Source organism: Haliotis rufescens, unplaced genomic scaffold (genome assembly GCF_023055435.1).
Source record: "Haliotis rufescens isolate VD_foot unplaced genomic scaffold, xgHalRufe1.0.p SCAF_11, whole genome shotgun sequence".
Classification (NCBI taxonomy): Eukaryota; Metazoa; Mollusca; class Gastropoda; order Lepetellida; family Haliotidae; genus Haliotis; species Haliotis rufescens.
In genome coordinates, this window is record NW_025963791.1 from 1,472,558 (window position 1) to 1,490,827 (window position 18,270).

Genomic DNA, 18,270 nt, shown 5'->3' on the forward strand with positions numbered 1-18,270 from the left:
TATGTCACGAGTATGTGATATATGTTTGTAGTTGGTGTCGGTACACTGATGACGATCAACTGTTAACTCCCTTAGGATACCTTGCAGGAAAAAATATAGTAACAAAACAGACATCGCCCGGTAATGAAATTGTAAAATCTCTTGTTCAGATCTTCAAAATTTCTTAAGAATAAGATTCACTTACCGTTCCTATAGTCTCGCCTTTCGTGGTGTTCTCAAGCACGGTGAGGCCCTGTTTATTTATAAACACCGGCGTATACTCATTAACACTCAAGACGTTCACTGTAACGACGGTGTTTACAGTGTGAATGCCGTCACTGACGGAGACTTGAACGTCGAGGGAGTCGCTGCAGTTGAAGACGACAAGAGTTTTCAGGTCAACTCTATTTTGCAAGATGAACACTGGTAGAGAAGAAAGAATATTTAGTTGTGTCACACCATCGGGTAACATTGGTTGGATATGCACTCCATCTTATCCAAACAAGACCGTTTACTCCGATACCACGTGCACCCTGTGAAGATCTAACGACACCTCCAAAGGACATAATACTTATTGAAGGGGTACAAATGATGCCACATTCTAACATCGTCAACACACAATCGCACTCACCCGCCCCTCCCGACCTTCAGTTGCCCTCAACAACTAATTTTAGATATCGACGTTTACCAACTACAATTTCAACCGATAGTATTTTATCAAATTGAATGTTTAAGTCATTTTCTATGATCTACTAAAAATAACCCTGATAGTATAATTAAAAAAAATTGGATAGAAATATGTGATCCCCTATAGCTAAATGTCTCACACAAAAGTTTGTAAACACAGCCAACAACGGCTTTAAGTAAAGGTGGGTACATAGCACTATCTGCTATTTCAGTGTCTTTTAAAATGCATCACCATGCATCATTTTAGTGTATTTTTAATAGCACAGTGAAAACCCGATAATCCGGACACGGCTAAATGGGAAATCCTACAATCCGGACGTATATACAAAGGTACATTATGTGCATTCCAATGGGACCGGAATCAAATTAACGAAGCCAACTGTGTATAACATCAAATCAAATTCCCGTTAACATTTGACCTTCCTCCCGTACCTGAACAGCAACCAACGACAGTCGTGGTGCCCCAGACCTTTGTGAAACCCGTCCCTAGGGTAACCATACACACTTACACAATCGGAACACATTCCTAAATGTATGTTACAACGGAACGGGTCTTACGTTCAGTGTGGCTGATCAATGTGAAGGTCAGGTTCGTGTTGGTGTCGCGGTCAGTAGCGGACAACGTTCCCACGAATGACGCCTTTGGTGACGTCTCCGGGATGGAGAAGTTGTATGGTGTAGAGGTAAATACTGGCGGGTTGTCGTTGACGTCAACAATATCTACCACAACTTGACACGTACTGAAACAGACAGTTTGACATATTTTATTCAAGCCTTACCTTAAATTATTTCCTTATTATATTTACTAAAACAAATCAGCATTTTGAAACATTAACTGAGAGAGCTTTAACATTACGTTTTTAAAACAACAGACTTATCGTTGAACATGCAAACGAGGTAAAAGGAAAACGTTTTAAGAAACCGTCTTTTAAGAACAACGTATTTTAGTGTTAATGAAACTGCAAATGCATGCATAAATCTATAATCTTTGGTAAAAATAAATATTGCATCTAATAATAAGAAACAGGATTTTAAAACATCTGATGGATTCAAGAACCCACGCATCCTTTATTGAGCTGTGGCAGTCAAAGTTTGCTCAGTGTTCACTCTATATTACACTTCTTCTAGAGAGTTATCACCTCTACACGCAACTGGAAACTAGATCTGCGTTTAAAGAGGATGCAGCACAGACTAGGATCGCTTGATTCGAGTTCCGGTCAAATGAGTTTTGGGTGACGAATGTCACATCCTCATCTCCACATTAAAAGGGGGTAGTAGTTATGTTCTTCTCAAATCACAACATGATTAACAATATGACCTTGTAACTTTTAAGTTTGAGTTTCCAGCCATGGAGTGGGAGAGTACCTACCTTGACCTAGGGGGCGCGCCCTGGTCCCTCACGCGGACACTGAGCATGTAGGTGGTGATGGACTCGTAGTCCAGGCTGCCGGATACTGACACTTGTCCAGTGCTTGGGTCAACTTGGAACGGCTACAAAAATAGTTCATAACATGCATTGATTTACAATTTTCCGAATCAGTAACATTCATTTACTCACTGAAGAACTTTCAGGAATGACATTAAACAAACAGAAGACTTGGAGAGTGTAATATCCCGAGGAAACATCATGATTGTCATATTTTTAATTTAAAAAATGCGAAAAATATAAAAAAAATCTCATAAGTTCAAATTTTAGAAGAGCTACTCACAGCGTTCAATGGCTGAACAATGGCGTAATTCAAAACGGCATTGTTACCAGAGTCAATGTCTGTTGCGTTCGTGTTGCAGCCGAACGTCGTTCCTGACGTCGCGTTCTCGTAAACTGTGCATGTGTATACCGCTAAAACACAGATATAGGTATTTATAAACGGGTACGAGTACTTTGCATTGCAACATAGTTTGTATTTGTAACTGCTCACCTAATTTTGTCACAACACATACCATCTTCCCGAGGCAAAGGAGTTAACTGACAATAAAAGTCCATTTACCACCTGTGCCAAACTAGGCTGGAGTTATATTTAGGCTGGACATCGAAGGGGCATAACTCGTAATAGCCACTGATGGTGCTACGATTCCATCCTAGTTCAATACATACACTGAAACCCTTCACATCAATACAGACACTGTAACTCTTCATATTAATGCATATACTGAAACCCTTCACATCAATACAGACACTGTAACTCTTCACATCAATACAGACACTGTAACTCTTCATATTAATGCATATACTGAAACCCTTCACATCAATACAGACACTGTAACTCTTCATATTAATGCATATACTGAAACCCTTCACATCAATACAGACACTGTAACTCTTCACATCAATACAGACACTGTAACCCTTCATATTAATGCATATACTGAAACCCTTCACATCAATACAGACACTGTAACTCTTCATATTAATGCATATACTGAAACCCTTCACATCAATACAGACACTGTAACTCTTCACATCAATACAGACACTGTAACTCTTCATATTAATGCATATACTGAAACCCTTCACATCAATACAGACACTGTAACCCTTCATATTAATGCATATACTGAAACCCTTCATATCAATACAGACACTGTAACTCTTCACATCAATACCTTTACTGAAACCCTTCACATCAATACATTCACTGAAACCCTCAACATCAATACATATAGTAAAATCCTTCACATCAATACCTCTACTGAAACTATTCACATCAACACATATACTGAAACCCTTCACATAACACATATACTGAAACCCTTCACATCAACACATATACTGAAACCCTTAGCATCAACACACACACCGAAACCCTTTACTGAACCCCTTCACATTAACATATGAACTTATTTCAATCACTCATATGAAACTGGTGAAAGAATCATGATTATCATTAGACGACGTAATAATTAAAAAGGTGTGTGAAAGTATAGAAAGAATGGGTTACCTTGAATGACATTTTCGTATCAATTTTCTACTGTAATGTATTCGTTCTAAACGTTCATATTCGTGAGGAGATATTTGGAGAAACATGCAACTCACACTTGTCGAACGTAGGGGTGTTGTCATTGATGTCGTTGACGTAGATAGTAACTTGCGCAAAGTCAGTGCTGCTCGCGTCCGCCGTGTTACTGGCCTCGACCTTGTCAGAAAGTAAATGCAAAAGGTTGAAATACGGGTCGAGCAACATACAACGACAACAACATGTTCAGATTACAACACGGGTGACTGTCGTCTAAGGCGCCGCAATTCGCTGCGCAGAACTGGGTGCCATGGCCTGCCAGAAACCTATCATCGTAGGTTCGAATCCAAGATTCATCATGGTTATGTATTAAGCCTTGTCAGCGCCATGCCCGTTCTCGTTGAGTTCACCAAAGAGGTAACTATCAGCATCACACCTGCTATTCCACCAACATCAAGTTAACACGCCGTGAAGTTACTACTGTTCAAAGCGGCGTAAAACCAAATTCACTCACTCAAATGAAAGAAAAGATATGACAACGCTTCATACCGTAAAGTTGATCAGATGGACTGAAGATGGTGGGTCATAGTCGACGTCAGAGAAGATGTACACCTCCCCTGTGGTGGGGGAGAGGTAGATGCTGTCCCTGATGGCGACTTCTACCACGCTGTAGGTGATGCTGTTGAAGTTGCTGTCGGTGTCGGCGTCAGAGGCAAACACCCTGAAACGTAGCGCAGCTTTTACATGAAAACAAATGTTTAATGTGACAACACATGTTATGTCCTGCTGTGGCCGCTTTAACAAAAACTCGGATGATTGAGCTGTGTGTCTTTATTTATTTTTAACGCCACCCCCGACATATTCCAGATATGACGACTGCCTGTTTATAATATAATCTGGATCAGGTGAACCTGCGGTGGAAATCTAACGCAAGGGTGCTCGTGACCCATTACATCCCGATCTTCCTAGAGGGACGGAGTAAAAAACAGAACAAAACATGGATCGTGAAGTATCTATGGGACCCCTCAATCCGCTCATCCCCCAAAACAGAACTTGCAATTCATTAAGATTCCCCAGAAGAAACAAGCGAATTATGCTGAATAAATCATGCCCTATGTAAATGTATTGTATATATTTTGTGGTTATTCCGTAAGTGGAAAATGTTATGTACACATTTAGATCGTTTGTCTAATAAATATAGCTAGAACTATCACAGCCTAAACTAATGATGTACAAACCCTAAAGGCAATATATGATGTTTTTGTTGAAATATATACATGCACATGATTGATGCAATGATACTAGGGGGCACGGGTGGCCCAGTCGTCTAAGGCGCCGCGATTTGCTGTGCAGAGTTGTGTCCCTGGGCACGCCAGAAACCTATGATTGTGGGTTCGAATCCCGGTTCGATTATGTTTCTAGGTTTGTCAGCACCATACCCGTGCTCGTGGGTTTCACCGAAGAGGTAAACGTCTGAGACCTGCATCACTTCGGTCTTTCCTCCCACATTAAGCTGACACGCCGCGATGTTACTGGAATACTGTTCGAAGCGGCGTTAAACCAAACTCACTTACTCAATGATTCTAGAGTCCCATGCTTTACCTGAGTACCGGGTTGACAACTCGCCCTTCACTGATCGTGGTAGTGTAAACTGTCTGGTTCAACCGTGGGGGCTGGTTGTTCACATCCTGAGGACACAAAGTGACATACAACAGACATGTACAGTGAAACCCTGTTAATCCGGGTTGTACCGTTCCCAGTAAAATCCAGATTGACGATGGTACATTTTGTGTGTTTGTTTGTTGCTTAACGTTGCACTCAGCAAAACTCCAGATATATGACTGCTGTCTGTAATTAGTCAAGTCTGGACCAGACATCCAAGTGATTGATATCATGAGCATCAATCCTCGCAAATGAGATACGATGACATGCATCAACCAATTCAGTGAGCTTGACCACCCGATTCCGTGAGTCATGGGTTGCTGAAGACTTATTCTAACCCGGAGCTTCTAACCCGGAGATTTTTTCAACTCGCTGTCGGCAAACGCATGGAAGACCGTCAGTTTAGGAACTCAACATGCCGCGCGCCGTTTATGCATCTTTAGTGAATCCTGTCTCAGTCGCCGTATTTTGCTGTGCAGGGTTGCGTCCCTTTGGAACGCCTGAAACCTATGAGCGTGGGGTCGAAACCCATTTCGACCCGATTACATTTCTAGGTTTGTCAGCACCATGCCCGTCCTCGTGGATTTCACCATAGCGGTAAACGTCTAAGACTGGCATCACTTCCAGTTTTCCTCCAACATGAAGCTGACACGCCGTGATATAACTAAAATACTGTCCTAGCGGGGTTAAATCCAAATTACTCACTCATTCTAGTCAATTCTAGTAAAATTCTGGACATGCTTGAAACCAAATCACGGGAATCTTCGACTTCGTCTCCTGAACTTAACCATTGCCCGACTTTAAGGAGGCTAGATGTGTCTTGGTAATTGTCTAATTACATCCGGTCTGGTAATATCCGAAGTTGACATATATGAGCTTGTTTGTCACGGAAGAGGTCAGCAACGTTACTCACAGAAACATGTATGCTGACGGTGAGGGTGGCGTTGTCACAGCTGCTACAGCTGACGTACGGGCGGATGTTGTAAGCGGTGACGGTGACGTTGTAGTTGCCGACGTCAAGTGCCTGTGTAGCTCTGATGCTTCCATTCCTCATCACCTCGAACTTATCCGAGCCTCCAGTCATCATGTACTCAATAACCTTGTTGTCACCGGAGTCGGAGTCGTGCGCCTGCGTACACAAACATCAGTATGATGGTCATTCTCTGAACTGATGATTAATCTAAGTCGCCGAAACACTGCAACCTTGGGGACCAAAACACAACTATGATACCTGTATCAAATACATCACCATCGAAAAAACATTTCTTGTTTCATTTTAGCCCTAATCAAACATGGGTGTGTACTTTCTTTTGCCCGGGAGTGTATATTGGCACCAATGGAATAACAGTTGATGATGGTGGATATGATGACACGATGCTAATGAAAAGAGGGGAATAAATGAGAAAATGAAGAAAGGTAAAGCTACTTTAATCAGAATACATAAACTACATTGCATGCCAAATTATTCTAAACGTGATAAGACAAAAGTTTCACGCAAAGCTCTCACTGAAATGGATCCTAACATTGCGTTGTGAAAGTGGTTACTTTAATCAGTCACAGACTACTTTGTATCTGAAGGTGGTAAATTAAACTAAATCTTTAAACTTTTGATTTCACTGTTTTAAATCTTTATTTGTTGGATACTCCAAGTCACAGTTTAAAAAAATAATAGTGTTTTGAGGAGGGAGTTCAAATTTATATTTAAACCATTCTTAAGTGAATGTTTTTTATATATTTTTACACAAAAGATAACTTAAAGTGAAAAAAGAGTGGAAATAGTTATGCCCTGTATTTGTCAATCTAACCATTAGCGGACCGGATGACTTACCACAGCTGTGTAAAGGAAGCCGGGTTGAACGCCCTCGTTGACTGTTATGCTGTCAGCGGTCGACACAAAGATCGGGCTGTTATCATTGACGTCATTCACGACGACGGTGACGGTGACTGTGGTAGAACGAGCGGGGTCACCATGGTCCGCAGCGCTCACCAACAGTACGTGGTTAGTCTCGTTCTCATAATCGAGATCACGAAACGTGGTGATCTCCCCTGAACTGCTGTTGATTTGAAATGATGCTACTTGAGTTCTGTGAATGTAAAACATGGTATTGTGTCGACAATACACCAAGTATATAGGCCCTTCAACGTAAGTGTAGGGTAAGCACAAACTGTCGAACTTCTAGCAAAGGACATGTACATTATAGTGGGTAATAACATGATTGTTCTCAATTATATCAAATGGATTTAATGTGACGATATAAATACAACTGTCGGTGCAAGTATTAACATCTTTAAAACAGCGCAGCGTACATAGCTAGGAAGAAACGATTTGTGTACAAACTATATTTATCAGCTGTCTTTTTCATTTCACAATTCCATTGTGAAAACTGTACTTGTTTAGTTGTAAATACTTTCTGAGGGGGTATACTAAGTTCTTCTTTTGTAGATAACCTATGCCCAATCTATTTCATCATTGAATAAATCATTAAAACTAAACAACAAATCACATCATTATGTCTAATAATCAGAATATTCCACGATTGCCCTAAAATAAAGCAGCCATGTTATTATCAATATGTACGGAACAATGCCGTGAGAGTTGACAATCAATATTTGTGTGAATGGTTTGTAACAACATAACGGTTAACCTCAAACGGACCACAACTTACCCCTCCAGCAGGAGAGAATACGTTAAATCATGATTTGCTCCTATATCGGCATCTGTTGCCTGGAAGAAGATAAAAACAATACTTTATTCAATCGCTTCTTGATAGTTGGATAAATATTAACATGAATTCGTCTTATTCGACATATGCAAGTTACCTACATGGAAAATAATTACCCGTTCCTTAACCTATCAAGAGCTAGTGTGTTAGTGTCCGGTGAGATCCTACTATATCCATTCCGAGTAGGGTATGACGGTAGCGGGGTCTACGGTGTTTTACTGAGTGAAATTGTACATATACTGGAACGAAAGTGGAATGGACACAACCATTCGGCTCATATCGTCCCGTACCGTCTTCAGAAGGTACAAAGATTTACGTCTCAGTGACACGTTTCAGCGGACTTTCAGCGTGGTAACTCAGAGAGTGAACAGGGACAATTGTGACATTTTGATGTCATGGTATCCGAACAGGCCTGTCAAACAACTTGATTGTATAACACGAAAGCTGGCTAATGAGAAAGCTAGATTATTTAAAGAGTAAATGAATATAAGTCAGTAATTCGGTTCGTGCATTATGGACGTAGAGGACTATCCCTCCCCAAACTCATATAAACAAACGCCAAGTCTTACCCCCACTCGCCCAATGTGCTGGCCTGCTCCTATGTCCTCAGACACAGGGAACGTGTAGGAGGTGTTGCCGAACTTGGGACTGTTGTCGTTCACGTCTCCAACCGTTATAACGACCGTAGCGTTTGAACTCTGGAGAAGCAAACATACTTACATACCAGCCATTTAATATTCCTGGGTAGGGGTAGGGTATCGGGGTGGGGTTGGTGACTGTTTGCTTGGAATTTCTTTTAAAAATTCATTTGTTCCAGAAAATGATAGAAATAGTAACTTGGCTTCTTAACTGTTCACTGGATATGCCTGTTGTTTGACAAGATGGGTTGTGGTTCCCCTTATTGTTGTTTACTTCCTTTCAGAGAGAAACATTGTGTGTATTTAAACAGTGATAATATTGTGTCTCACAAAATCCTATGCAATGCAGTTAGTAGACACGTCATCTCGTGTATATTGCTATGTTCTATACGAACAGCATATATAGACTATATAAACAATATACTGATCATATAAGCTGTTTCGTGTTATTAACGGTCAAATTGTTATTTTTCTGAAATATTACATCATGCCTTTTCAGGGCAATCTACACTTTGCGTTATCACATACTTTATGTCCATCGGATGCTTGCACAGTGAGGGTATACAGGTCATGTGACTCCCTGTCCAGGATCTTGACCAATGTTAGCACTCCACTTAAAATAACACAGTAAATATTACATCGCAAATAAACAGCCACATCATTTTCAAAATGCTCCCGTCTATTTGATAAAATACTGAATAAACACTATATTTTGTTTAGGGGATGAAAAACTAAATCTATTCGCGAAAATGCTGAAAATAAAACATTTCGTCCTCGAGTTTTACAAACAGAAAAACATTCATTGAATATGCCCTATAATTTAAAAAATAATATGTTTTGAGACCCTCGAAAAAGTGTTTGTCTCCTCCATATATATACAAAATTGTATGCCCAGAAAAGATGCACGTACCTGTTTGAGTCCAAGCTGAATGTGTTGTCTCCGTCTCCGCTGATCACGGTGTAGGTGACGCTGTCACCACTATCGCCGTCACTAGCCTGCCAAGAAAATATACCAGTCGGATTAGCAAAAATTCTATTTATTGAAATAAAACATTTTTAATTTACCATCCATTTTAACGAAGAAAATATCAACATACAATGTATAAAATATCATATATTTTACAAAAGAGACCTCGATTCTCCAAACTGGTACAGTATGGTAAAATGTTGTCCAATGCCGCATTCTCGCGATCTCTGATCTGCACAACATTTATGAACTATAGCTCTGTCAAAACATGTTGCAACTATCTAATGCCCTTACACGGTTCCTTGAGTGTCTTTAATACTCACAACAATCTGCATAAGTAAAGAGTTTATTGGTGTATCTTCAGGAACTGTGCGGTTGTACGTCGGAGAGTCAAACACGGGGGCGTATAGGTCCACGTCATTGATGACAACAGCCACGCTGACTACAGACGTTCTGAAATACATTAATGCCAAAGGACACGGGGCATAACACGCGGAACACTATCACATGGGTGAACAAGTAGAAGACAGTGAGAACTAGCATCACAATGGAAATAGCACCTGAAGTTAAACGGGTGCTGGGCTTTGAATAACTGGTGGACCAGCAAAGTTTGATTCACGTCGTTCAGCCCACACCAAGTCTGTTACACCCCCCCAGACTGGACTGGCAGGTAGCAGACTGAGGAACCTCGTTAAGGCCCTCTAAACTATATAATATAGTATTGTGTCTTGTTCCTGCTGCACACTGCCAGGTTTGTTTCTGGTACTTCACAGATAGCTGGTAACTCTAACCACACTTCAGTGATATAGCGCATGTACCTTCTTGAAAAGGTATTTACAAATGAGCAAATAATGGATTGATTGAAATCTCTATAAGACAGAAAACTCATAGAACATGATTCAAATCTCGCTCGACTATGTCAAACCCCGAGAGAAACAATCAATACTAATGTATTATATGTTGATAAACACACTGAATTCATTGTGTCGGCTCTGTGTATACGTACAACTAGTCCCACGAAGCTTAACACTGAAACACGTAAATACCTTCTATGTGAAAGGGGGCCTTGGTCCTCCGCTGTAATTGCCAAATACACTTGTCCGACATTTTCATCTCCTAGTGTAACGTTCACGGTTATCTCCCCTGTGTCTGGGTCAAGTTTGAATATAGGTGACGTTATATGCTGGATGGAATATTTAACAATTCCATTGTTCCCTGCATCAGCATCCGTAGCGTTTACCTGTAATCAAAGGTATGTCAGTCAGTTGTTACATTTGGTATAGAATCCGTCGTGATTTCGATTTATAATAGTTCCCCAGCCATGCTGGTCGTAAGAGGCGACTAACGGGATCGGGTCAGACTCGCTGACTTGGCTGATACATGTCATCGTATTCCAATCGCGTACATCGAAGCTCATGTTGTCAATCGCTGGATTGTTTTGTCCAGACCAGATTATTTACAAACAACCATCATATGGGTGAAATATTGCTGACAAGGGGAACAACACATTTTGTGTGAGTGATAAGTAAAACAGATTAGAAATATATCGAATAACTATAGATTCATTATGGATAGCGGGCACCCGAGCATTTCAGTTATGTTCGACGATAACTGCTTCTGGTAAGGTTAGGACATGTCTTCAAACATTTAAACCATAACAAAGGCATAACGATTATTAGCATTACTTTTTACTTTGTCTTTTTATAATAGTTCATCTTAAAGATGCAAAGTGTGAATGTATACACCCGACAACAAACAGTTAATCATCTGCTGAATTTCAATACATTTATGCCCGACCTACCCAGCCGACAATTTTGCCGATGGTGTCGTTTTTGTCGATGGAGAAGCTGTAGGTGGGGCTGTCGAAGGTGGGGCTATTGTCGTTGACGTCTTCCACCGTGATTATCAAGGTGCTGTTGCCGCTCCTCAACCTTTCAACAGTGAACACCTCCTCGGCGTATATCTAAAGACAATAATAACCATGATGTATATTAATAATAATGCTTCATGTTAATCGTATCGGGCCGTATATGAATATGTTATAGGGTGTATTGCGAGATGTAATCAAATACACAACACCTATAACCTATGTTTTGACAATAATAAGGGCTGAAGTATAGATCTTGTTAATAACCTTACATTTACACCTGTGTATCGTATCTCTTCTGAAAGCTGATTGGTCAATTGTAACTTCATTCTCCATTCTGTCATGAATGGATCCCTGGATCCTTTCGCTACTACAGATTTGTTGGGGAAGTAACACCCCCAGCCTTATGGGTATCATGACAGAACTTCTCCCGCCCATGGGTGTCATTTGATTGCACGGCTATTTTCTGATTGGACTCAAACTGGACTCAAAGGGAAGCTAGTGTAGCGAGTGGGTCAAATATATTCATCACAATAGAATAGAATACAGTGCAAAATCGAATATGACATTATTTATGACGTCACGTTTTAGTAACATTACGTCATCCGGTCTACAGATTGACGTTCTTTACAATTTCTATATACATGTATAATATGTATAATTGCAAACTGAAAAATTATAAGGCTTTATAAATTTCATCACGTTATGTCAGCTTAATGTGAACGCCCAAAGGGATGCAGGTCCAACCTTTTGTTTACCACTCTCTAGAATGGTTGCGACACTGACAGATCAATGGTCACAACTGGCACAAATCTTAGATTCGATCCTATGTCAATGATTGCAACAAGGCTCACCTCCAGAACATATTGGGCCTGTTTCTCCCTGTCGATGTTGGCCCCTGTTCGCACTCGCACCATACCGATGTCTCCCTCCGTGTCGACCTCAAAGGGCACTGAAGTGTTGGTGAAGTGGTAGGCGAAGGCGGCGTTGAAACCCTGTAATAGTACAGTCAATGACATCGTCTACAGTTTAATGACACGCTGCTTTGATCTTGATATTTTTGTCTACCCCAGACACACACAGTGGGGATTCACCAATGCTGGTCGTAAGAGGCGATCAAATGGGTCGGGTGGGCAGGTCCAGTAACATGGTTGACTGTGCCCCGACGGAGAGGGTCGTGGCTCATGATATCAGTTACTCGATTGTCTGATGGAAGTCGGTTATTTACAGGCCGAGTATCGAGTATGGCGTAAAACAAGAAACAAAAAACAACAACAACAAAATATACAATCCAGACACACATATCTACTATAGTCTCTGGGAGATGAAAGGACGTGTTCTCTGTATTCTTTTAATGGATGGGTCCATGGACCACGATCAAGCACGAGTGATCAAAAGACTTGTGGAAACATTACTGTACATGGATGTCCGACAATGGTAATTTCCTTACGAATATGCAACAAGAACCAGGTGAGCTATACTCACAAATAGGTGAAGCAAACACCTTATCAGCAAGCGGTTGCATGAATAGTTACTGTTATTTGTCAACCGGGTATATACAAGTTGGAGCTCCCCATATAACGATTTCTTATTACTGACAGTAAGTTTCCCATTCATTAAATATATAGCACTTCACTTATATGTATTTCAATATCCTATCCATCATACATGAAATTGGTTACGTATAATTTGTTCTGCACGGTATATCATGCTTTAGTATCCGTACTAAAACCTTTTTAAGCTTAGTGGTATATACGCTGCTTTTCAGCCGTGAACGCGTTACTTACGTAGTCGTCATCTGTGGCGTTGACGCCGATGACTACGGTGCCGGGAAGGGAGTTTTCCGTCAGACTGGCTGTATACGATGACGATGACATCACAGGAGCGTGGTCATTGACGTCTATTACAGTCACCAGCACAACAGCGTCGTCGTAACGTTCTTCTGGTCGATCGGTTTGAAACGCCTAGGTTAAATAAAAATATATATACTGACCAACAAAAGTTTCCGTGACATGAATAAGATTTAATGCAAAGTTATATTTTTTACCAAATCTGAAACAATTTCGGTTTGCAACAGATAAAAGACTCCTGTAACTGTTCAAATGGTTTAATTTGCCATACTGACTTCAATAAATGCGTGATTTCATAAAAAACAAAAAACATGAACATGCCAAAATGTCAATTTACAAATCAGTAGCATGTGTGTCCACCTCTGGTTGCGAAGCAAGCAACACATCTTCGGCTCTTCGCACAAAGTCCTGTGGGATATCTGTCCATATCTGCTGGAGCATGTTTCGAAGTTCCGGGAGTGTCTGTGGAACACGTGGTTGACGTCGAAAGCGCCGATCCATCTCATCCTACATGTGCTCGATTGGTGAGAGATCAGGGGAGCGAGCCGGCCAGGGGATGACATTCACGATGTTTTGTTGAAGGGAATCCTGAACAAGTCGAGCAATATGAGGTCGGGCGTTGTCATGTTGAAAGGTAATGCCTTGGACATGACGACGTAAAAACGGTAGAACAACAGGGCCGATGATGTCGTCGCGGCAGCGCTGTCCATTCAGATTTCCCTCTACCACTATCAAACGGGTCCTCTGTCTTGCTGTAATCCCAGCCCATACCATAACGCTGCCGCCCCCGAACCGATCTTCTTCCATGACACAATGATTGACGTAACGTCCACCTCGACATCTCGACACTCGAATCCATCCATCGCTGTGGCTGAGGTGAAAACGAGACTCGTCGGTGAATAGAACTTGTTCCCAATGCATGGCCGTCCAGCGTAGACGCTGTCTGCACCACTTTAGACGTGCTTGACGGTGGTTTCCCGTCAAAATGGGACGTCTGTCGGGTCTTCTAGCGACAATCCCTGCACATCTGAGGCGACGACGTACGGTTTGTGAAGATATTGGTCGAAAGCCAGTGATGCTTCTTGCAGTCACTGTTGCTGGCTGAAATCGATTTCGTAGGTGTGTTGTTCGAATCCAGTTGTCTTGTCGATTATTGGTTATGCGTGGCCTGCCACGTCGAGGATGGTCTCTGACTGCATTCATCTGTTGCCAAAGTTGCCATAAACACCAAATTTTGTTTCTGTGAACGTTAAATTGTCTTGCAACATCACGTTGACTCGATCCTGCTTCAAGCATACCAATGGCTCGCAGACGCTCATTTTCGGACAGGCCTGGCTTTTCGTAATGTTGAATAATTGGGTAATTGTGTTGTTTTTTTGAGTGGTTGTTGTCAGCATATGGAATCCCGTTTACGCACATGATTTTATACCCATTCTTGGGTAGTGAAATGCATGGGGCTTGCATAAAAGTCAACTTTTGCATGGAATGCATGCTTTTCTGAAGCAGTTGCGTTTTTGTGACTTCATTCCATACATGTACTACAATATTGAAAACCAAACTTTACTTTGATGTTGATGGTATATGCATACTAATTGTTCCCTACCTTGATGTTGATGGTATATGCATACTAATTGTTCCCTACCTTGATGTTGATGGTATATGCATACTAATTGTTCCCTACCTTGATGTTGATGGTATATGCATACTAATTGTACCCTACCTTGATGTTGATGGTATATGCATACTAATTGTTCCCTACCTTGATGTTGATGGTATATGCATACTAATTGTTCCCTACCTTGATGTTGATGGTGTATGTGGACATTTGTTCCCTACCTTGATGTTGATGGTATATGTGGACCAATTGTTCCCTACCTTGATGTTGATGGTATATGTGGACCAATTGTTCCCTACCTTGGTGTTGATGGTATATGTGGACTCATTGTTCCCTACCTTGATGTTGATGGTATATGTTGACCAATTATTCCCTACCTTGATGTTGATGGTACATGTTGACTAATTGTTCCCTACCTTGATGGTGATGGTATATGTTGACCAATTGTTCCCTACCTTGAAGTTGGTGGTATATGTGGACTAATTGTTCCCTTCCTTGATGGTGATGGTATATGTTGACCAATTGTTCCCTACCTTGATGTTGATGGTATATGTGGACTAATTGTTCCCTACCTTGATGGTGATGGTATATGTGGACCAATTGTTCCCTACCTTGAAGTTGGTGGTATATGTGGACTAATTGATCCCTACATTAATGTTGATGGTATATGTGGACTATTTGTTCCCTACCTTTATGTTGACGGAATATGTGGACTAATTGTTCCCTACCTTGATGGTGATGGTATATGTTGACCAATTGTTCCCTACCTTGAAGTTGATGGTATATGTTGACTAATTGATCCCTACCTTGATGTTGATGGAACATGTGGACTAATTGTTTCCCACCTTGATGTTGATGGTATATGTTGACTAATTGTTCCCTACCTTGAAGTTGATGGTATATGTGGACTAATTGTTCCCTACCTTGATGTTGATGGTATATGTGGACTAATTGTTCCCTACCTTGGTGTTGATGGTATATGTTGACTAATTGTTCCCTACCTTGATGTTGATGGTATATGTGGTCTCTGGTTGTAGGACTCCGGTTACCATCAGGCTTCCATTGTTGAGTATTGAGAACGGATTGCCTGGCAACGCTGTGAAGAATAACACAGAGTTAATTTGGGTTAACGCCGCTTTTAAAAGCAATTCCAACTTATGTTGGGGACCCGGATTAGAATAGGTTTGATATAAGAAAGGAATCGGGTGGGCAAACTCGATGACTTGTCTGATTGCCAGCGTGTCATCGCATCCCGACGTCGTGGAGTGCTGCTCATAATATCAATCACTTGTTTGTTTGACCCGAGACTGGTCTTCAGGTTTACATGTCTTTGTAATATAGCTGGACTATTGCTGACTGTTAGACTTTATATATAATCTGTAGTTTTGTCTTTTTTATTGAGAGAAAACAACCAACGCTGTCTCTGAAAATGATTTAACGAATGCCCCCATGATACGCAAATAGTAGCATGGGTATATGCATTTCCTGGGATTTTTTCTAACCTATTCGCTACAGCCTTTGAGTTCAATGTAAATATAGGCCCCGACAGCCCATGTACGTGACTTTGTAGGTAGCGTGGCATCGTTATCGGACGACGTGAACGTTGCTCGCAATATTAACCACGGGTTTGTGAGACAAAATTCGATTATTTTCAGACCGCCGTCATATAGCTTGAATATGGTGGTGTACGGCGTTACGCAACAAACACATAAGTAACCCCGTTTGTTCAATGACAGTTTCAATGATTACATGTGTTGTGATGCTGGACATACCGTCAGTGATGTTGTAGTCTATTGTTGCAGACACCCCCGTGTCCTCGTCCTTGGCTCGTATAGCCACATCCAGAACAAAGTCTCGGTAGGTCTGCAACAGAACACACAGCTCAGTACTCATATACAGTTTCTTTTTTCTTTCTTTCTTTCTTTGACGCCGCACTCAGCAATATTCCAGAGGCTAATGACGGCTGTCTGTAAATAACGCGGATGCACCGGTGTGTGGCTGCTTCTACTAGTCCGGACTGATGCCGATTTTATAGTCCTAGCCCACAGAGATACCATGCCGCAGGTTAACATGAATACCCCACTCAGACATAGTATACTGACTTCGAGCCGAACAGTACTTGTTTCAGCCCTTTATGCCGAGCGTCAGGCAAGGCAACAACAAGTACCATCTTTTAACGTCATTTGAAATGACGCGATTGGGGATCGAACTCCGAAACTACCCCATGTCCACGGATGTGGTTTTCCTGAGTGCTTTAGGTTCCAGGTACATTGGAGTATGGAAATTCCGACCTACCCCTTCGTTGATGGTGGCATTATACAGCGGGTGCTCGAATCTCGGGTTGAGGTCGTCTCCGTCCAGGACATTTATCATTATCAGGGCAGTACTATTGAGCCCGTTAAGTGTATTTTCCTGAAACACATTCACAGTACAACTGAAACAGACAACCCTTCCACAAAATCATATTATAGTGATACAACATGTAGGATGTGTCATAAAATATGTACATGGATACTTACATTGAAACAGACAGACCCTTTCACCCCAATGTCTAAATAACTTTACGTTGCAACTGGTATTGTATCCGAGAACAGTACAGAACAGGCACTGCGCACCGACACATTAAACATGTTGGCAAAACGAACATCAAACTCATTCAAATCAGATGTTAATGCTCTCTACCGCTACGTGAAGATTTGAGGACAAACTGTCAGATCTTATAAATGGGTTAAATATTATCTAAAAGGGACAGACCATATAATGCAGGGACGTCATATTTTAAAGACCGCTGCGGCACTACTACAGTTCGCCTTTGCATTGGCAATATGTAACAAGGGAATTAATTCCCTTTTTGTTTGAAATAGAACCCTGTATGTTTGATGTTTTGACTAGATTTGATTTGAGTCCATAATTCATGGCTTCACCGCTTACATCATGTCGTTAGAGAACTCCTATACACACAGGTTCCGCCCAACAGACATCCAGAAAAGAACAATGAGATGTTTATTTCTATTTAATACACGTGTCCTACTTTCGCTGTTATAGTGACGTTGTACTGCTTGCTGCCCGAGAAGTCAAAGTCAAGTCGTTGTAATGTCACAAGTTCCGTTCCAAATGTGTTCAATCCAAAAAGCGGTGGATTCTGAAATGAATTAGTGACTTTGTAAGTTCTCGATATAAAAAGAGACTAAAACAATAAATGTGACTTATTTCTCTACGAGAACGATTTTATAACACCTTTCAGCATATGAATAATACGGATAACACAAACTGGAGCTGTGTACTGATAGTATTATCATTAATAGCATCATTCTCATTTAATCGCAAA

General features: G+C 41.1%; 1 protein-coding gene across 2 annotated transcripts in view; it reads right to left on the reverse strand.

Annotated features, from left to right (window-relative positions):
- The window catches only part of LOC124144573 (cadherin-23-like), a 64,208-nt gene that overhangs the window by 33,592 nt on the left and 12,346 nt on the right, over positions 1 to 18,270 (reverse strand). For both annotated transcript variants that reach the window (XM_046514054.2, XM_046514055.2), the window contains exons 8-29: positions 17,974 to 18,084; positions 17,238 to 17,354; positions 16,715 to 16,805; positions 15,944 to 16,038; positions 13,265 to 13,441; positions 12,332 to 12,472; positions 11,412 to 11,573; positions 10,657 to 10,850; positions 9,934 to 10,063; positions 9,554 to 9,639; positions 9,172 to 9,256; positions 8,575 to 8,703; positions 7,949 to 8,007; positions 7,111 to 7,366; positions 6,196 to 6,411; positions 5,223 to 5,308; positions 4,170 to 4,341; positions 3,701 to 3,800; positions 2,376 to 2,506; positions 2,036 to 2,157; positions 1,225 to 1,406; positions 185 to 402 (exon numbers count right to left, since the gene is read on the reverse strand). In XM_046514054.2, coding sequence (XP_046370010.2) covers positions 185 to 402; positions 1,225 to 1,406; positions 2,036 to 2,157; positions 2,376 to 2,506; positions 3,701 to 3,800; positions 4,170 to 4,341; positions 5,223 to 5,308; positions 6,196 to 6,411; positions 7,111 to 7,366; positions 7,949 to 8,007; positions 8,575 to 8,703; positions 9,172 to 9,256; positions 9,554 to 9,639; positions 9,934 to 10,063; positions 10,657 to 10,850; positions 11,412 to 11,573; positions 12,332 to 12,472; positions 13,265 to 13,441; positions 15,944 to 16,038; positions 16,715 to 16,805; positions 17,238 to 17,354; positions 17,974 to 18,084 — 3,060 coding nt within the window. The remainder of the gene's footprint in view (positions 1 to 184; positions 403 to 1,224; positions 1,407 to 2,035; positions 2,158 to 2,375; positions 2,507 to 3,700; positions 3,801 to 4,169; positions 4,342 to 5,222; positions 5,309 to 6,195; positions 6,412 to 7,110; positions 7,367 to 7,948; positions 8,008 to 8,574; positions 8,704 to 9,171; positions 9,257 to 9,553; positions 9,640 to 9,933; positions 10,064 to 10,656; positions 10,851 to 11,411; positions 11,574 to 12,331; positions 12,473 to 13,264; positions 13,442 to 15,943; positions 16,039 to 16,714; positions 16,806 to 17,237; positions 17,355 to 17,973; positions 18,085 to 18,270) is intronic.